Source organism: Oncorhynchus mykiss, chromosome 18 (genome assembly GCF_013265735.2).
Source record: "Oncorhynchus mykiss isolate Arlee chromosome 18, USDA_OmykA_1.1, whole genome shotgun sequence".
Lineage (NCBI taxonomy): Eukaryota > Metazoa > Chordata > Actinopteri > Salmoniformes > Salmonidae > Oncorhynchus > Oncorhynchus mykiss.
In genome coordinates, this window is record NC_048582.1 from 25196494 (window position 1) to 25219223 (window position 22730).

At 42.0% G+C, this 22730-nt stretch overlaps 2 protein-coding genes across 3 annotated transcripts in view; both read left to right on the forward strand.

Annotated features, from left to right (window-relative positions):
- The first annotated feature begins 750 nt into the window (after positions 1–750).
- The window catches only part of dhrsx (dehydrogenase/reductase (SDR family) X-linked), a 32578-nt gene continuing 10598 nt past the window's right edge, over positions 751–22730 (forward strand). The window contains exons 1-3 of one of the 2 annotated variants that reach the window (XM_036952408.1): positions 751–991; positions 12724–12831; positions 13283–13351. In XM_036952408.1, coding sequence (XP_036808303.1) covers positions 12777–12831; positions 13283–13351 — 124 coding nt within the window. In that variant the 5' untranslated portion in view covers positions 751–991; positions 12724–12776. Of the gene's footprint in view, positions 992–8052; positions 8226–12723; positions 12832–13282; positions 13352–22730 lie in introns of those variants that run through there. The other variant, XM_036952407.1, reaches the window with a different exon arrangement.
- Positions 8090–11950, forward strand: LOC110495899 (zinc finger BED domain-containing protein 1). Its single transcript, XM_021571416.2, has 2 exons — positions 8090–8225; positions 9484–11950. Exon 2 carries the CDS (start codon positions 9536–9538, stop codon positions 11615–11617), a length of 2082 nt encoding a protein of 693 aa, XP_021427091.1. The 5' UTR covers positions 8090–8225; positions 9484–9535; the 3' UTR covers positions 11618–11950.

Consider the following 22730-nt stretch of genomic DNA (forward strand, 5'->3'; position numbering starts at 1 on the left):
CTGTCTCTATTCAAGGGAAATTATTATTTTCTCAGCATATGCGTATAGGTTACACAAAATCTATTTTGCATCAATTTCATGTTTATGATGTTAAAAAAAATAGAACACTGCAGACACCTACGTTAAATTATGTCCCAAATACTCCTCAGCAGATCCAAATGTGTGGTACTCCCATTACACATTGGCTATTTGAACGGGGCGATTGTGCCATCTAGCGAGATGTCATGGTTTTCACTTTAATTTGTAACGTGCCTTTCCATACCTTGCGGTGTGCGTAAAAGCAAAGAAAATGTGGCAACTGGCCATGGTGAAAATGGTAATGAGAAATAATGTAATTGGCAGCTATGCTACAAACTCTCATCTTGTAAAATAGTGTGTAGTAGGCTATGGCCTAATCGATGTAATGCATAGTCTATAATAGGAAAATGGCCAACATCGAATAACAGAGCACGATATTGAAATAATGTTTGCCTTATTATTTTAAAAATATATAATAATGAAATTTGAAATCGTCTCTGTTTATCAACATCTGAGGATGGTCAGTGTTGTCTATATGTAATGATTTATAATCATATTTGTGTTGCTTCAGTGAATGTTGAGGTCTCTAAAGACAAATGTATAGGCCAGTGGATGCCAGCGAGTCTGACTCTTCAAGTTGGCACGCATCAATGCAGATTCCAAGGAGGACTAGTTCGGGTGTTGTAGAGTGCAGATAACGTGTCCATCATTTCATTCATAAGAGCCGGAGCAACAGAGCCCGCTTATTCGTCCTCGTTTTCTTCGCTGCTGACATGCAGTCTTTCTTGTCTCCATTTAACAAGGCGATCTTAGTGGCTTTGTTTATTTTTGCCATCTTACTCATTCTTTATGTAATACTATGGTATATATGCCGAGACGTGGATTGCGACCACGGTATCTGACGCTTGTCGTGAGAAAAGCAGACGATACCCTGACTTTGGCTTATACGGAGACGCGCCAGGGTGACCCTTTGGTAAGTCCACAGGCGCGTCTTGACCGCTCTGACCATGAGCTCAAGGTGCATCATTTAACCAACGGTAACATGGAATTCGTTTGTATATCTTGGTGATGTTGAGTGCAATATGTGCAGTTCCTTTTATGTGTATCGTGTAGGCTGAATACCCTATTCAATTTGATCTCCAACGTGTTGCGCCACATTCGTGTTAGCATGAGGTAGGCTATTGCAAAGCTGGGGAAATGTTTCCCTTAATTACTATTGGTATTCATAGTAATATTTTATAATTCAGTAAAACGTATATTAGTGGAAAAGCTGCTATCGTGTGACAAAGAAGGCGGGAAGGCGGTTCTGGCTACACGTTTTTGAAGCATCTGTGTCACCCTTTTCCCCCTCGCTCGCAAATGTCCCGTTATTGGTCATCCAACAAAAACACCGTTGACAATTCATAGAGACATGAGGAGGCACCAATAACATTTAAAATTATATTTAATCATTCTGGTTCTGATTCTGATTTTGCTTCATCCACAATTGGAAAGTGTGATGGGGATAGATGGGATTGATTTTATTCTATGAATATTTCAATTCTGCGGAATGTCCTGTAAATGCTTACCTTTAAAACAGCTCTGCTTTTTTTTTTTTTTTCATTTGACCTTATACCGTGTCCTGTGTATCCAACATTAGATGTATTAACATTGCAATAACAAAATCCCAACCATCTCTATAAATATTTGCATTGAAATCAAAGATAAGCTTTTTGATGCAGACACTCGGCATATAGCCTATTCATATTGTTGGATAACAATTTAGGCCTACTGCCCCCAGTAGTCTATTCTACAATACATCAAAAATATTATTTAGTAATCCCACTCAGTCTGAACTTCCCACTCATGCTGAAAAAAACAAGGTTCTTAAATGGTTCTTCCTCAGCTTTTAAGGTTCCTTGGATAACTCTTGCATGGATAAAGAACAGTTTACTTAAGCATGGGGTTCTTGATGTGGATCTACTGTTCTTCATAATTCTAAAATCTTCTTGAAATAAATGGAAGCCTGCATACATTTAAATGAGAGTTAAATGAACACTCAGTTGTGTAAAATAACCCCAGTGCTGGTGTTAATAACCAGAGTTTAACCAAAACCATGCAATACAGGACAAAAAGTATGTGGACTCCTTCTCGTCAAACATCCCCCCCCCCCTTTTTTTTTTGCTGCCCCAACAGCCTTCACTCTTTTCCACTAGATGTTGGAACATTGCTGCAGGGACTTGCTTCCATTCAGTCACAAGAGCATTAGGGAGGTCGGGCACTGATGTTGGGTGATTAGGCCTGGCTCGCAGTTGGCATTCTAATTCATCCCAAAGGTGTTTGACAGGGTTGAGGTCAGGGCTCAGTGCAGGCCAGTCAAGTTCTTCCACACTGATCTTGATTAAACCATTTCTGTATGGACCTCGCGTTGTGCACAGGGGCATTGTCATGCTGAAACAGGAAAGGGCCTTCCCCAAACTGTTGATTTTTTTGCATATATTACTTTCAGTTTTGTACAGCAGCTTCAAACAGCTGTAAATACAATATTTTGGTTATGAAAACTATATTTCACAGCTGTTTAGATAGTATAATGATTCTCTACACTATACTTGCTTGTTTTGTCACTTAAATTAGGCGAACTATTTGAATTTTAGCAACCAGGAAATGGCGGTGACATTTCTGCATAGCGCATCTTTAAGGTATTTAATTTTAATGACAAGATATTCACTTAGGATCTCACTTTATGAAGGCCACAGGACTTAATATGAAAGAATGCAACAACTACGTCTCTGTCATTAGCAAAAAAAATCGCTTGAAAGGCACCATTGGAAATATGCAGATCAGGCTTAAAACCATACAGCAGGGCTATTCAATTACGGTCCTGGAGGGCCGAGACATTTCTGTTTTTTTTCTTCAAAGAACCTTCTCATTTATGGTTCTTCAAAGACCCTAAAATGGTTTTCTCATGGCTTCGCTCTCAAGAACCTTATTTGGTTCCAACTTGCACCTTTTATTTTTAATGGTGCAGTCTGAACTGACTGGGTACATCCGAAATGGCACCCTATTCCCTATGTAGTGCACTACTTTTGACTAGAGCTTTATGTAGGGAATAGGGTGCAATTTGGGACGCAGAGGAGAGGAGACCTCTAAAAAGGAGACCTCTAAATAGAGAGAAATGTGTTTGCATAACACTTTAAAGTTGGAGCTTACCCACCTGCTCTGTTCTAGCCTAGCCTACTGCTCTATAATTCCAGTAAAGGTAAACCTGAAGTTTGTCAATCCCTCAGGGGGCCTTCATGGAATGAGCTCCCTGCTGTTTGACAGAACACAAAGACGGTGCACTTTCCTGACAGTGTAAACAACATCATCGAAACACACAACAATGGGTTGACTTGATTTGACTGTAGACTGTCTGCCAGTGATGCTGTCTTGTAACTTTTCAAGGACCGTGTTTAATAACCAAAATCTGAAGCATTCTATCACTATGACACCGGCGAGTCAGTCACTCTAAAATGCTATTTGGAGAACAGTAAAAACAAGCAAAAATGGCCCCAGCCATTATCACCGTGGCTGCTGTAGCTTCATTCAGTCGATCTACAAATACATAGTCTATTAGCTATACAATTAGCCCCTACACATTAACTCACATTAACTCAGCACCGGGATTAAAAACTATAATTTAATACAGAAGGATCTCTTAGCAAAAAAAAAGTATTTAATAAACAAAAGGTTAACAAATTCCTTTGCTTTACAGAAAAAAAGTTTGTACAGTTGTACAGCTAATTTCCTGCAATTCTACACATTTTGCCATTATTTATGCCATGTTAATATGTTATCTGAGTGAAAGTAACTAACAAAATCAGTTGGGGCCCCCTGGAGGTCAGAGGTCCGGGGCAAGTGCTCCCGAGTGGCGCAGCAGTCAAAGGCACTGCATCTCAGTTCTAGAGGTGCCACTACAGACCCTGGTTCAATTCCAGGCTGTATCACAACTGGCTGTGATTGGGAGTCCCATAGGGCAGTGCACAATTGGCCCAGCCTCGTTCGGGTCCGTCATTGTAAGTAAGAATTTGTTCTTAACTGACTTGCCTACTTAAATAAAGGTTAAATAAAACAAGTGTGCCCGGTCAGAATTACGCCATAATTACTACAAGTTTAGATAGCTGACTAGACTATTTAACTACTCAAAAACAATTACTGGTATTGGCTAATTGAGTGAAGGTCATGGCTAATTGAGTGACTGTCAGTGAGTAACAAGTAACAACAACTCATGATACACAACCAATTTTCGAAATTGCACCTTGTGTATTCTATTATTCTAACTCTCAACACTAAGACCTTGAGCGAGTTCCTAAAATAAAATAAAAATGACAGATGTCCAGACCTCTTATGACCTCTATGGCAATGGTTCTCGTGTTTTAATGAGCTGGCTAGCTAGCTAATGGTAGACAGCTACCAAGCTAGCAACAAACCAACACATTGTCTTGAAAGTATATTTTAGTTACATGGCTTGCTACTAAGATATTCTCAATACATTTTTAAACATGTTTATTTTGGTGCAAAAAAAATGTACAGGTAACGTTGCTATTTGGACCAGGCTGTTGCGATGTCATGCAGACTGCCGTTTTTGTGTTTCTAGATTGAATGCGTGCCAAAGACAGTAAGATGAAAAGCAACATTTATACTGAGGACTTTTAAATACATTACGGCAATCCAGTAGCGGTGCATTGGTAAATCACTGCCATATTACAATCTATGTGTTAATTGCATTGTTTGCTCTATAACCTTTTAGTTCATATGCCTTGTGATATATAGGCCTAAGGCCAAAACATATTGCATGTAACAAACCTACATGACCTACAGCCTGGTCAAGCAAGGTAATGTTTCCAACATTTTCAGACCACAAAACAACTGTTTCTTTAGAACCACAGAGAGTCGCAAAGAAAACAGGAGCTGCCTCCACTATTCCAGCACCATTTCAACATCATATAATCATCACCTATGCTTAGTCTAATACAGTGACAACTAAAATATACCAAAAGTGATTTAGTCCAAACAACGTAAGCTAAATATGATGTGGCTATCCATGGTATTGATTTCTGTGTGTGTGTGTGTGTGTGTGTGTGTGTGTGTGTGTGTGCGTGCGTGTGTGCGTGCGTGTCAAGTAGAAAATAACATGTTGACTCAGCCCACTTGTAGAGAAATGCCAATACCATCCTCCTCTTTCATGTTGTCTGAACAGTCTATGACTCTTGTTATGTATTTCACGCTTTTAGTTTTTGTTGTCCTACGCTAGCTGGCTAAGATACGTGCTCACTAGCCCAACTTCCTTTCATGGGCAACGATACGCCAGTCCAGCTAGGTAACATTAGCATACTACATCTAGCTATATGTTGAACTTCCATTCTCTCAGGCCAGGGGCACAATATATTAATTTATGGTTGGATCAGAACCACCGTTATAATCATTGACCAGTACGGAGAAATAATCCTTGGATAATTTAAGAAAGGGACAATTTTAGCTAGCTAGCTAGCCACCAGAGGACAACAACACAACGAGATGCAACAATTCATGTTTTCTCTGTCAGGAATGATGTTTGGCTTGTGATGTGATTAGCCTTGACACTTTTTTTGTTGGTGCACCAGGACCATTCACAGCTGTACTCACTCAGTTTAGCTCAACACTGATTGGCTATGATTTTATTTGTCACATGCGTCGAATACAACAGGTACAATAGACCTCACAGTGAAATGCTTACTTACAAGCCCTTAACCAACAATGCAGTTTTAACAAAATACCTAAAAAAGTAAGACATTTAAGTAACAAATAATTAAAGAGCAGCAGTAAAATAACAATAGCGAGGCTATATACAGGGGGTACAGGTACAGAGTCAATGTGCGGGGGCACCAGTTAGTCGAGGTAATTGAGGTAATATGTACATGTAGGTAGAGTAATTAAAGTTACTATGCATAATGCTCGCTGACTTCCCTTGCATTCAATGCTATGGGCGGCAACAACGTCATACTCTTTCTGACCTTACAGCAGCCGACAGATACTCTGCACATACTGAGAAAGAGGGACGCTGTTTAATTCGCCCGAATGCTTTCTCCGGTGAGATACATTCAGCCTCTTGTGAATTGAAAGAAATCTATGAAGCACAGAGAGACGAATATTAAATTATTTTGTATGTTTTGTTAGCCTCGCTTCACTTGGCGTCCATGCATACACGCCACTGCCGCAATCATCACTAGGTCAGTAGGCGGAAAGAAAAGTTGGTGGAATGCTACAGTTTGCGGGTTTTTGTCTCTACTGAAAGGGATAAACTAGAGGTACCCAAACATTTTGGGCCCATGACCCCATTTTGATATCAAAATGTTTTCACGACCCACCATGTAAAAAAAAGTGATGTAATCAACGGCCAATGTAATCAACGGCCAATGTAATCAACGGCCAATGTAATCAACGGTCTATTACAAATCAGTTTGACTATACTTTTGACATGACTTCAATCTGAAGGAAGTATGGGGTTGAAGTGACTGAAATGCATCAGAATGGTATTGGGAAGTTCAGAAGACAATTATTTTGTATGACCTTCTTTGTAGAAAAGGACATCATCATTGATAAATTACTTTTTTCCCCAGTCTGATTTGGTGCCTGGTCTTGTCCACTCTGTTCTAATTAGTCCTGCTCGGATTGTGGGCATTGTAGAGGGAAACAGAAGACACATAAGATAGAGCCACATTTGTACTGTAGGAAGAAAGCAGAAACCGCTCTGTTTATTACAACTGCATCTAGTGGCTACCAGAGGTTACTGACGTAACCCTGGTTCTATGAACCATGCGCAATGATTAAAAAACGTATTTTAGAGTTTCTCTCGCAACCCCATTTTCAAATCAGGCAAATCGCGACCCTTAGTTTGGGAAACGCTGGGATAAACTGATAGACTCCTGTGTGATCTCGGCACCAATGTAGGCAAACCGACAGGGTCTATCAGTCCAGGTGGTTTGCTTGACTCAAGACTTTGTTGGACTGAGCAAAAGCCTAAATCTTGGCGTTGCCACAACGCCTTGGGCCTTAGGCAATATTATGTACATGAAACCTTCCTTCGATGATAGTGTGGTAAATTGAGCCATTTTTTGCATTCAGCATCACACCGCCAAGGGAAACATAGTATTCTTTCTAACAAAGATATCTACATATATTTCAGGATGTTATGTATCACTGGATACACCTAACACCTAACAAACACTTTGTACTTTTTTAAAAACACTTTCAACATAGGCCAAGCCCTGTTGTTACCTCATATCCCAGTGATAATGCCTTGCATTACGCTTAGGAAGAAAGCACTTCAATTTGCTCAACTTGCCATTGGCTCAACCATTGGCTCAACCATTGGCTCATTTAGACTATATTAGCCCACACATCTACAAAGATGCACTTTCATGTTAGGTTTAGGACCTCATATAGAAGCTTATAGAGACCCCACCTGATGTATATAACAATCTTAAAGTATCTAATTTGGTTTAGATACAGTACAAGCATCATGAAACCTCTAACACAATACATTCATTTGACATTTGAAAAAAAAAGTTTAATGTGGTTAATTCCTTCGCAGACTCCGTGAAATTATGACCTCTTCCTTAATATTTGGTCAAATGATTAATTTTGTGTATGGTTTCCTTGAAGCAAGGGTGGGTCAATTTACCCATTTGGCTCAATTTACCCCACTCTCCCCTATAACAGAAGTGAACCTCAAGTATTTTCGACTAGTCAAAGCCTTACAATCAAAGCCAATGCTTCATTTTAAAAATGATTTATAAAAATGTATCGGGCTAATATTGTATAACTGGATTTGTGAAGTAAGAAGTCTAAAAAAAATCAATACTGACGATGTTATATTTGATGCACTGTACAGACCGTGAGATGAGATTAATAAGGGTAGGCCTTTTTTTTCTCTCTCCGCCAGTTGCGTGCCCTACTCGTGATACAGATTTGAGGGGGCAGAACTAATGTCAAGGGTCGGAGCGCGCTTCGGCGCACTCACAGAGCAGGAGGAACTTAAGCGAAGCACAAGTGTGCAGAGTAGCACGGAATCCAAGGACTGAAACACACGAAGAGACCTGGCACAGATATGTGGCTACTGTCTTTCATTTTACCAATTTTGAGGCTGTATTTAGTGGGAGTTAAAGTTCTTCTGTATCAACTGTTCAACAAGTCATTTACGTTACCAGGTTAGACTTTTCTGTTCATCCCCGTATTCATTACAGATATTGAATGCAGCTGTGATTATCACTTCTCCTAGCCTATAACGTTAGCTGCTGGCTAGCGCTGCCTGTTAACGTTAGCTACTTAGCTAGCTAGTGAAGGCTTTCAACAACAATAGCCAATTTGACTGAGAATTGACTAGCAAACGAATTAATATCAAAATGCAACCACTGTTTAACAAATTGTTAAGGAATTGAAATAACTGTCATAAAATTAAGCTGTAAGTGTTATGCGATAGTTGACTGCTACTGTAATTTACCTATAGCCTTTATGTTGTTAGGATATATGATCTGCTTTCCATAACCAGTATTTTCCAGCACAAAATATTAATTATATATCAGCATTCCATTTCACAAATGCACACAACCCCAGACCTAGGCTACTTTAATCATACATTTGAGTATAGTGTTTGCATGCTCACGGATTCTCCCACAATAGTAGCCTATGTCTGTAATGGGAATGGGTTTTTGATATTTTCCTATGCACATTTTCAAAATTCATAGTGTGCCATAATACCATGCCTTGTAAAGTGAATCACACGTCATGATAATCTCACTACATGTCTTCATTGCCTTGTGTGAACTATAGTGCTTTTGGAAGGATAGGGGTAATCAATGACCTTTAGCCCAGATTCCCCCTTATTCACATCACATCAGAATGTCGCAATCCTCTCATGTGAACTTGTAGCTTAGCCTGTACTGACACAATAGCAGTGTTGTATTATGTCTTGTTATAGAAAAGACCAATTAGCCTAAACCTCTCAAACATACCTAAGCATGCAAAGAATCCAGTTGCCTCATTTAGGTCCTAAGCTGTACTGAAGTTAGTTTTAGCCTTGGCAAAAGATGCTTGTGTAATTGGACCCTAGGCTTTATGGTGAGAGACTGGGTCAGGCAATTTTCAGTATCCCAATCAAGATAAGACCGGCTAGTAATTAGAGAGATGATTGGATCAACAAAATTGTCAATACTCAAAGCAGATTGCATTGTGTCCCCTAGATTTATGTTTAAGGTGACGCAATGTTCTCCACAGCAGTGGAGAGGCAAGCTCATTCTGTACTGGCTCTTAGAATATTTTATTTAGAGAATAGGTTGAATTACAAATAAGAAAAAACGTAGTTATAGCCTATTAATTACTGAGGTAAAAGCCACTATCTGACATTTTCTTTTCCTGTTGTTGACCTTTTGTTATCTCATGCTACCTTTATCTCACTGCCTTTGTTAGGTACTCAGTAATGAGTGAAGGCACCTAAAAGGATCATTGTCAAAGGAACAAAATGGAGGCCAAAGGTGCTTCCTCATCTAATCTCCACCTTGTTGCACATCCAAGGGCAAAAAGTAAAGTATGGAGGTATTTTGGCTTTGACACCGATGCAGACGGGTGTATACTACACTGGAGGAGGATCTACTGTCGCATATGTATGACTCAGATAGCATATTCCGGGAACACCTCCAATCTCTCGTACCACCTGGAGAAGAACCACCCAGTTGAGTTCTGTGAGTTTGTGAAGAGCAACACGGAGCAGATGCGTGAGGCGGTCGCAACGGCCTACTCCAAGATAAAGACTGAACCTATGCAGCAGCAATGTCAGGAAGCCATCCTGAAGCAGAGCCCAGCGTTTGAAAATATCAACCGACGGCATAATGATCTGACGTCTGCGATCATCAGCTTTGTCTGTGAAGGGATGTACCCTGTGTCTGTGGTGGAAGAACCCACCTTTCAGGCCCTCTTAAGGACTGCAGATCCAAGATACTTGCCCCCTAGCAGAATCGACGTAGCAATGAAGGCCCTACCACAGAGGTACAATCAGATCCGAGATGCAGTGCTGGGTGAGGTGGCAGGGGTGGTGAACTGTGGTGTCTCAACTGACCTTTGGCAAAGCCAAACCCAGAACAGGACCTACATCTCCCTGTCCATGCACTCTCTGAACCAAAACGGACTAGGTTCTGGTTTCTCCATGAGTACCAAATGCCTGAAAACTTTTGAAGTTCCAGAGGACAATACCGCTGAGAATATTACCAGAGCATTGTACGAAGCATTTGTCGAATGGGGGATAACTCACAAAGTCAACGGTGCCACCACTAACGGGTCATTGGACATTGTGAAAGCTTGCTCTCTTCTGGATCTATCCGTGCAGATGCCTTGCCTTGGCCACACTATAAATCGAGGGATGGATGAGGCCTTTCAGCTGCCCAGAATTGACTGCTTTTTGGGACGTTGCCGCAAACTTGTTGATTATTTCCAACAGTCCGTGATGGCTATGTATTTGCTGCGAGAGAAGCAGAGGCAGCAAGGCTTAGCCCAGTGTGTCCTCATCAGAGACAGGGTCCGATCCTGGGTGACCACACTGACTATGCTCCAGCGCCTGAAAGAGCAGCAGGCCATTATCAGTGTGGTACTCATGGAGGACAGTGACAACCATCAGCTGAGTTTCAAGGACAGTGAATGGAACATGGTTGAGGGCTTGATTGGAGTTCTGCAACCTTTCAAACTGGTAGCTGACATGATAACAGACTGTAGGTATCCGACCATTAGTATGGTGAGGCCTGTCCTTCACATGCTGCTGAACACAACCCTCAAGGCCAAAGAAGGGGACGCAAAAGAGGTTGGCATGGCCAAAGAGGTAATCTCCAAGGTGTTGTCCAGCACCTACCCGCAGACGTCTGAGATTGCAATGTTTCTCAACGTTGCCACTTTCCTGGATCCCCGTTACAAGAGGCTTCCTTTCCTGTCCCCCCACGACCGCTCCCAAGTGGAGAGTAAAGTCATTGAGGAGGCCAAAGCCATTCTTGAGAAACAGAGGAATGAGAATGTGGTCACAGATGAATTGGCTCCTCTTTCTGATGAGCCACCCAACAAAAAACAGACTCTTGACAAACACTCTCCTTCATGTAGCAATGCAGGCAACCCTTTGGCTGTGATATTTTGCCAGTCAGGCAATGACGAGAACCAAGAAGAGCTACACGCTCAGGTCGTGGAAGAGCTGAGCAACTTCAAATCCCAGAAGATCCTGGGTCTCAACGAAGACCCTCTCCATTGGTGGTCGGACCGTATGGGCTTATTCCCTACTCTCCCCAAGGTGCTCCAGAAGTACTGGTGTGTCCCCGCCACTAGTGTCCCCTCCCACAGACTGTTCAGTTCCTCAGGGACTTTCTTCTGTGGGAAGAGGAACCGCCTCACCCCGGCACATGTAGACCAACAGGTGTTTCTCTATGAAAACTCACGGCGCTGCAATGAGGCTGAACCTATTGAGGATGACTCAGGGGAATGGGGCTTGGGACTGGAGCAGGACTCTGGGTCAGACCATGGAATAACTGGGCAGGCCACTGCCCACTACCAAACAGTTACAATACCCTAATCCTAAAGGAAATACTTATCAAAATAATATATACTGAGGGCATTTAGTTGTTTACTAGTAAAAAAGGATTTATGTGAGTGTAACATCTGGTCAATTTTCTATTTCTGATCATGCTGCAATTTTATTTAATTAACTATTTGATGTAGGGCTAAATGGCTTTTTTTTGTCCCAATGTTCAAGTAATTTCTGAGTCATTGTTTGCTTTGCTCTTTGAAGTCCTTGGACTGTTTTAGATGTCTTTACAGTACGTTTGAGATTAGCTTTGATGTGCCAAGCTTTGTTATCTGTACTGAACTCTCAGAAGAACATAAAGTATATCCTATATAACTTGAATCTCTGCTTGCTCGTGTTCATTTTGTGTTCAATGTGTCCAATACAACTTCCTCAGATGAGTCCTGATGGTACTACGAAGGTATCAACTTGCATTTATAGGCTTCTCCTCAGTGTTACAGTTTTTTGGAAACTAAATGAGCAACGAACTGCTCATTTAACCACTCACCAGCCGCCACAGCAAATGTGATACAAATCTGATTGGCAGAAATGTAATAGAGTTGAAATCTCAACCGTCCTGTTTACCCTCGGTGCATAGATAAGCACTGTGGCTCTAATTTTAGTAATGCTAAGCTGTCTGGCCGCGTGCAAGCTGTGCTTTGTGTGCTTGTTGCACAAAGTCATTTTATCTTCAGGGGCAGGAACTGTTGTTGTCAAGCAAAATGGATCTATGTGTCATCGATAATGAAGAGCTCTTCCTTCTCCCTTCATGTTTCAGGACTAGAGGTCGTTACGGACTTATTTACCAGTGACTCACTCAACTTCAGTCCGACTCCACACCGTACACTTTGATAACTGCAGATTATAGCCCAATGTAATCTCTGACCCAACACAAATTGCCCCGAAATGGAAGTACTGTGTGTTTTTTTATAATGGGCAAAACAAAATGGAGTCAGCAGAATTATGTTTTGATTGCCCGTAATTGTGTTGTTCTCAGTGATATGTTGGACTGGATGGAATAAATACGCCTGTTTGTATCATCCCATAGATGTTCCATTGTGTTGCAAGGCGATGGCAACATATGGACCTTAGTTTTCTTTCTCTTCCTCACACAGTTTTGCCCAAACAAAATGGAAGGGTTGCCATAGTGACGGGGGGTGCCCGAGGAATGGGTTATGAGACTGCAAGACACCTGGCAAGCCTTGGCATGCATGTGGTTATAGGTATTGTACACACACCCTTTGGTCATGACTCCGTAATCTCCCAAATCATTCTAAATTGCTCAATCCAACATAGTTGAAGCCTGTGTGCTAACATCCTTAGGTTAATGTTTTGTTGAATTGTAGCCTAAGTATAGTTGCACTGATTTTCACTACAGTACATAGGGAATCTTTGATACGTTGTGAACACATTCCTGCCTAAGGCAGTTATTTCCTAACCTAATCAAATTTGACTCCTCAATCAAATTTAATAGGGTTTTGCAAAGAAATCATTATTGACATAATAGTGGCACTGCTTCAATGAAACCCAAATCAGTAGTATAGGTTTAGTCTTTCACTCTGCTCTCCCTGGTCTCTATGATGAGGGAAGGATACTTGCTGCTCCAGAGTACCCCATTCATTCATCCCTCCATCCATCCTATTTTTTTCCCCTAATCATTCCCCTCTCCTCCAGCTGGGAACTCTGAAGAGGAAGGCCTGCAAGCTGTGAAGAAGATCCACGAAGAGGGCAGCGAGGGGAAAGGTAATTTTCTCATGACTGTTTCCCTTATAGCCTCTCTCTCCCGCTCTATCTCTCTCCCTCTGTCTCTCTATCGTTTCCACACAGCCATTGCAGAATAAATAGGCTACCTCTCAAATAGGTCTGCTCGTATATACACAGGGAGTAAGCTATTCAGACATAGGCCAATGTACATGAGTGCCCTGACTTTTAACTGTGTTTTCCGGGGTAAAAAAATTGGGTTCGTGCTGGTAAGAGTAAACCACTTCTCCTGCTTTGTAACAGAGGGAGGATGTCTGTTCACCTGCACCTTGTCTGAGGCGGCTTGGACGCCAGAGTCCATTCCAAAAGCAATTATCTAAAGGTAGCAGGTTTTCTCTTCAATTCCCATTTTTATTCCCCCGTCCCTCCTTCCCTTAAATGTACTTTTTACATTTATTTTGATAAAAGCAAAGCCGTGTCTCGAGTGGGAGCAGGGGAAAGGCGAGGGAGATGTTTGTCTGTGCTTGTGTTTGATGAGTACGAGGAGGAAAGCAAACTGCTGCCAACCAGTCTCAGTTTCATTGTCATGCAGATGTGATTTAAAGAGGCTGTTTGGAAAGAAGGGAAGGCAGCATCTTTTGATCCCAAGCAGGCAGCTTCTCTCTTCCCTTCCTCTCTGGTGCTGAAATGACTGATCATAGCACAGCTCCAGTCAGCCAGGGTAACATCACTGTTATGTACGCCCTGCTACACAGAGTAATGATGACAGACGTGGGAATGAGAAATGGGCCTGTTTGTATTAAGAACAGGAAATGTCGCCCTGGTGCATTGAATCCGCCCCAGCCCTGGCATGCACTGTCAGGCAAGCGGTGTTTAGCAAGCCTCTTAACAAGTTGTGTGGGAGGCAAAATGGTTAGAGTTCCGACATAAACAGGATATCTGATTGTCTTATATAGTGTGTACTGGTAGGCCTGAGAGCCAATAACAATGTCTGCCACAGAGATGCATTTCTGAGCTAATTTTTTTTGTATATGTGTATTTCATGCCCTCTCCATATCTGAGCACGTTTGGTATTAGCTCTATATGTCAGTTTGTCCTCGTCACCCAACATACAATCCATATCACTGTGTTTGCTGTCTAAGATTGGATGGTTGAGAAAATGTTTGTGTGGCATGTCACCAGGAATTCTCCTCTGACTTTTGTAGGGCCAGAATGTCTAACCTTGCTTCATCAGCAGCATACGGAGACAGTAGAACAGATTTGTGTGTTGTCAGAATGTGTTTGCTAAATCGCCAACCAGGCAAGACAATGCTTAGAGACAGTAGCTTCAGGTCCTATTAAGCCTAATTTATTCTGCCCCCTCAACAGTTTAACCCTGTTCCTTATTCAAGACTGTCTGCTTTAAAGACGTCTCTGCATAAGAGGGGAAACGCACCAGGGCCCGGTTTCCCGTAGTGATGGAACGTATTTAACCTTTATTTAGATAGGCGAGTCAGTTAAGAACAAATTCTTATTTACAATGACGGCCTACCCCCGGCCAAACCCGGACGACGCTGGCCCAATTGTGCGCCGCCCTATGGGACTCCCAATCATGGCCGGTTGTGATACAGCCTGGATTCGAACCAGGGCGCCTCCAGCTCTGAGATGCAGTGCCTTTAACCGCTGCTCCACTCGATGTAACATGTGTTTCCCAAAACCCCACGCAGAGAGAACGGTCTACTGATAGGATCAAATGAAAGGCAGCGCTGCTCTCGGATCAGTTTTCTCCCTTTCAAATCTTACCTTAATTGTAGAATTATTCCACAATACTGACAGTTGATCACAGCCTATGAAATACAACCTATAGCAGGGTTCCCCGACTGGCATTCGCACAGAGGGTGCTTTCATTTGTGAGCAAACAAATAAATAAATGACTAAAACCACCAGGAAATCAGCTCCAGGTGATTTTAATTTTAAAAATCTTTTCCCAAGTATTCCCACACATAATACAGAGCCATGGGATGTAAGCAAGGTTTGAAATTATTATGTTTAGTCAAATATATATGTTTGTCAATTTGCAGCATTCAAATGATTTGTAATTATGTTCTGGCCTACGACCATCCACTCAAGAAAAAATCTATTTGATCCCTGACCTATAGCTACAAATATTTAGCCGGCTTATTATAATGCTTACCCTATGTAATCTATGCAGAGATACTCCACCTCAAGAATTGCATTTGGCGACACACATACTCAGGCTGACTGGCTCTCGTTCAGGAAAATGAGAAATAAGTGCACTCACGCTATCCAGAAGGCCAAAGTTAGTTACTTTAAGGAGCAGTTCTCTCTGTGGGTCTAACCCCAAGAAGTTCTGGAAGACGGTTAAAGACCTGGAGAATAAACCCTCCTCCTCACAGCTGCCTGTGTCCTTTAAAGTTGATGTGGTTGTTACTGACAAGAAGCACATGGCTGAGCTCTTTAATCACCAATATATTAAGTCAGGATTCCTATTTGACTCAGCCATGCATCCTTGCCCTTCCAACATTTCCTGATCTACCACTACTTCTAATGCGACTAGCCCCAATGCTCAACCCTCTTTTTCCCCCGATACAAAGTTTTTCCCTGCAGACGGTCACTGAGTCCGAGGTGCTAAAGGGGCTCCTTAAACTTAACCCCCAAAAAACATCTGGGTCAGATGGTTTAGACCCTTTCTTATTTAAGGTTGCTGCCCCTATCCTCGCCAAGCCTGTCTGACCTTTTGAATCACTCTCTCTCCTCTCTGGGGAGGTTCCCATTGCTTGGAAGGCAGCCACGGTTTGTCCTTTATTTAACTTCTTGGAACTCTGGGGGCGGTATTTCATTATTGGATAAAAAACGTTCCCGTTTTAAGCGCAATATTTTGTCACGAAAAGATGCTCGACTATGCAGATAATTGACAGCTTTGGAAAAAAAACACTGACGTTTCCAAAACTGCAAAGATATTGTCTGTGAGTGCCACAGAACTGATGCTACAGGTGAAACCAAGATGACATTTCAAACAGGAAGTGCCCCAGATTTTGAAGGCGCTGTGTTCCAATGACTCCTTATATGGCTGTGAATGGGCCACGAATGAGCTTAGACTTTCTGTCGTTTCCCCATAGTGTCGACAGCATTGTGTGACGTATTTGTAGGCATATCATTGGAAGATTGACCATTTTACACTACATCTACCAGGTGCTCGCTTGGTGTCCTCCGTCGCAATTATTGCGTAATCTCCAGCTGCGTGTATTTTTCCGTTTGCTTCCGAGGAGAAACCCAACTGCCACAATGATTTATCATCGAATGGATATGTGAAAAACACCTTGAGGATTGATTCTAAACAACGTTTGCCATGTTTCTGTCGATATTATGGAGTTAATTTGGTAAAAGTTCGGCGTGGTAGAGACTGCATTTTCAGATTTTTTTCTTAGCCAAACGTGATGAACAAAACGGAGCGATTTCTCCTACAAAAATAATATTTTTGGAAAAAATGAACATTTGCTATCTAACTGAGAGTCTCGTCATTGAAAACATCCGAAGTTCTTCAAAGGTAAATTATTTTATTTGAATGCTTTTCTTGTTTTTGTGAAAATGTTGCCTGCTGAATGCTAGGCTTAATGCTATGCTAGGCTATCAATACTCTTACACAAATGCTTGTGTAGCTATGGTTGAAAAGCATATTTAGAAAATCTGAGATGACAGTGTTGTTAACAAAAGGCTAAGCTTGTGAGTGAATATATTTCTTTCATTTCATTTGCGATTTTCATGAATAGTTAACATTGCGTTATGGTAATGAGCTTGAGGCTATGATTACGCTCCCGGATACGGCTTTGCTTGACGCTAGAGGTTAAAGGGGGAGATCAAGCTGATCCCAACTGTTATAGGCATATTTCTATTTTGCCCTGTTTATCAAACGTGTTGGAAAAACTTGTCAATAATCAACTCACTGGCTTTCTTGATGTCTATAGTATTCTCTCTGGTATGCAAAGTTTCCGCTCAGGATATGGATGTGTCACTGCAACCTTAAAGGTCCTCAATGATGTCACCATTGCCCTTGATTCTAAGCAATGTTGGGCTGCTATATTTATTGACTTGGCCAAAGCTTTTGATAGGGTAGACCATTCCATTCTTATGGGACAGCTAAGGAGTATTGATGTCTCTGAGGGGTCTTTGGCATGGTTTGCTAACTACCTTTCTCAAAGAGTACAGTGTATAAAGTCAGAACATCTGCTGTCTCAGCCACTGCCTGTCACCAAGGGTGTACCCCAAGGCTCAATCCTAGGCCCCACGCTCTTCTCAATTTACATCAACAACATACAGTGGGGCAAAAAAGTATTTAGTCAGCCACCAATTGTGCAAGTTCTCCCACTTAAAAAGATGAGAGAGGCCTGTAATTTCCATCATAGGTACACTTCAACTATGACAGACAAAATGAGAAAAAAAATCCAGAAAATCACATTGTAGGATTTTTAATGAATTTATTAGCAAATTATGGTGGAAAATAAGTATTTGGTCACCTACAAACAAGCAAGATTTTCTGGCTCTCACAGACCTGTAACTTCTTCTTTAAGAGGCTCGTCTGTCCTCCACTCGTTACCTGTATTAATGACACCTGTTTGAACTTGTTATCGGTATAAAAGACACCTGTCCACAACCTCAAACAGTCACACTCCAAACTCCACTATGGCCAAGACCAAAGAGCTGTCAAAGGACACCAGAAACAAAATTGTAGACCTGCACCAGGCTGGGAAGACTGAATCTGCAATAGGTAAGCAGCTTGGTTTGAAGAAATCAACTGTGGGGGCAATTATTAGGAAATGGAAGACATACAAGACCACTGATAATCTCCCTCGATCTGGGGATCCACGCAAGATCTCACCCAGTGGGGTCAAAATGATCACAAGAACGGTGAGCAAAAATCCCAGAACCACACGGGGGGACCTAGTGAATGACCTGCAGAGAGCTGGGACCAAAGTAACAAAGCCTACCATCAGTAACACACTACGCCGCCAGGGACTCAAATCCTGCAGTGCCAGACGTGTCCCCCTGCTTAAGCCAGTACATGTCCAGGCCAGTCTGAAGTTTGCTAGAGAGCATTTGGATGATCCAGAAGAAGATTGGGAGAATGTTATATGGTCAGATGAAACCAAAATATAACTTTTTGATAAAAACTCAACTCGTCAAGTTTGGAGGACAAAGAATGCTGAGTTGCATCCAAAGGACACCATACCTACTGTGAAGCATGGGGGTGGAAACATCATGCTTTGGGGATGTTTTTCTGCGAAGGGACCAGGACGACTGATCCGTGTAAGGGAAAGAATGAATGGGGCCATGTATCGTGAGATTATGAGTGATAACCTCCTTCCATCAGCAAGGGCATTGAAATTGAAACGTGGCTGGGTCTTTCAGCATGACAATGATCCCAAACACACCGCCCGGGCAACGAAGGAGTGGCTTTGTAAGAAGCATTTCAAGGTCCTGGAGTGGCCTAGCCAGTCTCCAGATCTCAACCCCATAGAAAATCTTTGGAGGGAGTTGAAAGTCCGTGTTGCCCAGCAACAGCCCCAAAACATCACTGCTCTAGAGGAGATCTGCATGGAGGAATGGGCCAAAATACCAGCAACAGTGTGTGAAAACCTTGTGAAGACTTACAGAAAATGTTTGACCTCTGTCATTGCCAACAAAGGGTATATAACAAAGTATTGAGAAACTTTTGTTATTGACCAAATACTTATTTTCCACCATAATTTGCAAATAAATGAATTAAAAATCCTACAATGTGATTTTCTGGATTTTTTTTCTAATTTTGTCTGTCATAGTTGAAGTGTACATATGATGAAAATTACAGGCCTCGTTCATCTTTTTAAGTGGGAGAACTTGCACAATTGGTGGCTGACTAAATACTTTTTTGCCCCACTGTAGCTCAGGCAGTAGGAAGCTCTCTCATCCATTTATATGCAGATGATAGTCTTATACTCAGCAGGTCCCTCCTGGATTTTGTGTTAAACGCTCTACAACAAAGCTTTCTTAGTGTTCAACAAGCTTTCTCTTCCCTTAACCTTGTGCTGAACACCTCCAAAACAAAGGTAATGTGGTTTGGTAAGAAGAATGCCACTCTCCCCACAGGTGTGATTACTGAGGGTTTAGAGCTTGAGGTAGTCACCTCCATACAAATACTTGGGAGTATGGCTAGATGGTACACTGGCCTTCTCTCAGCTGCAGGCAAAGATTCAATCTAGACTTGGTTTTCTCCATTGTAATTCGCTCCTCTTTCACCCCAGCTGCCAAACTAACCCTGATTCAGATGACCTACCTACACATGCTAGATTACGGAGATGTAATTTATAGATCGGCAGGTAAGGGTGCTCCCGAGCGGTTCTTTACCATTCGGCTATTAGATTTACCACCAATGCTCCTTATAGGACACATCACTGCACTCTATACTCCTCTGTAAACTGGTTATCTCTGTACCCGTCGCAAGACCCACCGGTTGATGCTTATTTATAAAACCCTCTTAGGCCCCACTCCCCCCTGTCTAAGATATCTACTGCAGCCCTCATCCTCCACATACAACACCCATTCTGCAAGTCACATTCTGTTAAGGATCCCCAAAGCGCACACATCCCTGGGCCGCTCGTATTTTCAGTTCGCTGCAGCTAGCGACTGGAACGAGCTGCAACAAACACTCAAACGGGATAGTTTTACCTCAATCTCTTCATTCAAAGACTCGATCATGGACACTTACTGACAGTTGGGGCTGCTTTGCGTGATGTATTGTTGTCTCTACCTTCTTGCCCTTTGTGCTGTTGTCTGTTCCCAATAAATAACAAGCATTTTCAATGGCAAGTGTAGTGACGATGGATTTGTGAAACAGTCCCGAGATTTAAAGATGATCCGACAAAGTTCTAACAATGAATTTAACCTCAATGGTTTTGGGAAGCCGGGCCCAGAACTATGGACGGCCGCGTGCCTCTGACCAGAATATCAGCAGTCGATTTCCCGATGATTCTACAAAACGTCAAAAATAGCTCGTTGAGAACCCAGCAGGTGAGCGCGATAACACACCGCGATGTGGGCAAAAGACAGGACATCCACCGCTGCTTTTAGCTGTTTGTCGTCGCCGTGTCTGAGCCTTTGTCCATATGACACATTTTGGTGTGATACTGCTGGACCACAACCACTGTACAATCAACCTGTTGTTTACGGTCATCTAGAAACGTGCTGTATCTGCTGGTGTTTTATGATCATTGCCGTGTCACAGCAATAAAAGTTGGTGACTTTTTTTTTGAAAGTGTCAGAAAGCCCAGCGGTTTAGTTTGCGACACCAGTGGCTGCATCCATCTCCTTTAACAACTTCCTGACTTCCATACCTCCTTTCTGCAACGGAGAGTGAGAGACGAATCTCATGCCAATAGACATCCTGCTGATTTACCATCCAATCTGCCTTCTCCTCCTCCTCTTTCGGAGCAGCATCAATCTATCCTATAAGCTCCTATAAATAATTGTGGACGATCAATCTCTTATCAGAGTTGCAGCCGGACGGTCAAACTAGCAGCCAGCCTGTTTCCAGTCCTCTGTCCTGTTTATGTACAGCAGCAGTTGGAACTGGTCAGGGAGAGAATGTAATTCAGGAAGATGGCAGTATTTCAACACGTCTTTGGATGAGACGTCTTTGTTGATATTCCAGATGGCACGACGCCTTCTAGTCTGTGTCCTCCAGCTGGCTCTTTGGCACTGTGACTAGTCTAGAGGATACCCTACTTTCCTTCATGACAGGTCTGGCACCGTGACAAAGCTCTGGCACTAGAGATGGATTGGAAGAATATTTACTACAGTATGGCTATTTTTTCCAATGAATTATTGTAATCTATGCAAATATTGGTCAATATTGAACAGTGATTAGAATAGAGAGCGCTTATTGGGGATTCACACATTCTCAGTGAAGTTATTTTATTTTTTATGGATATGTTCATTTTCGGAGGATAAATTCACCGTAAAATCCTAAGAGCTTGATATTTTCGAGAGTTGAAGTGTTTGAGAGGAAGAAAGGACGGAGGAGAAAGGGAATAAATATGCATTTGTTGGGATATTTGTACGGTATTAGATTAATTGAAGCCTATAACCACCATATAGTTAGCTTACTCATACAAGGGACAAAGAACAGCCTCTCTCCACTTTCTACTCTTAGTAAATCACGGTCTCTTGGGATGACCTTATACAAGCCATTAGCCGGGGGCATGTTTTTGTTATCTCCCACTTAAGATACAAGATCGTTAGCTAGCAAGGCCTTTGTTGACTCACACAACACACTGATTATTACAGAGAGATGTTCTCTGTCCATTGACCTCTTTGACCCCTCGCTTTACACATATTTGTACATTACAGTTAAGGGTTGTTAGTATACACACACACACGCATCGCCTATGGGTCTTTTCTAGTACCCTTATGAAGCTATTTTCAGAATGGTTTTAACAATAAAAGGTTGATTTTTGAAGCAAACTTCCATTTTCCTACCAAGAGTTGCTGAATATCTTTTCATCTGTAGTTCTCCTTCCCAACAGAACATCTACATTTATAGCGGATTTCTCTAGCTTTCTCTAGTCTTATTTTCTGGAGCCATTTATATGGCAGCTCAACAATGCTTGAAACACTGTTCACTCTTTACACTCAGTGGGGAAGAGTCCCATGATTAGTGTAATGCAGAGTAATTTACCTAATTATGGGACAATACCTAATTATGGGACAAAATTAGTTTAATTATGTGCTTGAGCACTCAGTTCGGGGACGCCACAAGCTGTGCCAAGTGGTTCAGAGATATGACATTCTGATTCGTGTGTGTGTGTGTGTGTGGGGGGGGGGGCGCTAATGTCATTACTCAATACTATTGTGTAAAACTCTGGATTCCTAGCCGTAGAGCTAGCTTCAGTCATGACATTCTTGTTCCTGTCTCATTATAGCGATGACTTTTAAAATGCTTTGACTTCCTGTAATTAGGATTTAATGTGGCCCTTTTTATGATGGAGCCGTGGTCAAGAAGTGTATTTATTTCCCTTGCACTGTTATGCAGATGAGTAAAGTTCAGTCAAGCTCTCTGTCCACTCTGTCACTTCCTGTGGTGATAAATAAACACGCTATCATTTGGCCCATAAGAATGATTCCTGCATACACAATTAACTCTCCACCTTTTCTTGTAACAACGTTTTGGCGGTTATAGTTTCCATACCAGGGAATATTAGATATACATCTACCCGTGCTTTGTGCTCTTTTATTCAACTGCCGATGAGATCGTGTTTAATTCATGCCAGGTTACTGAGTGTATTGCCATAATGTAATCTACCTTGTGTTTTAGTTTTTGTCTCACGGTTTATAGTGTACTACTGAATGAGACCATAGCTTATCATACAGCTGCTTAATCCTTCAGGGG

Excerpts from the sequence above, each read along its gene's own strand:
- LOC110495899 (XM_021571416.2), top strand. The coding sequence starts at position 9,536 with ATGGAGGCCAAAGGTGCTTCCTCATCTAATCTCCACCTTGTTGCACAT.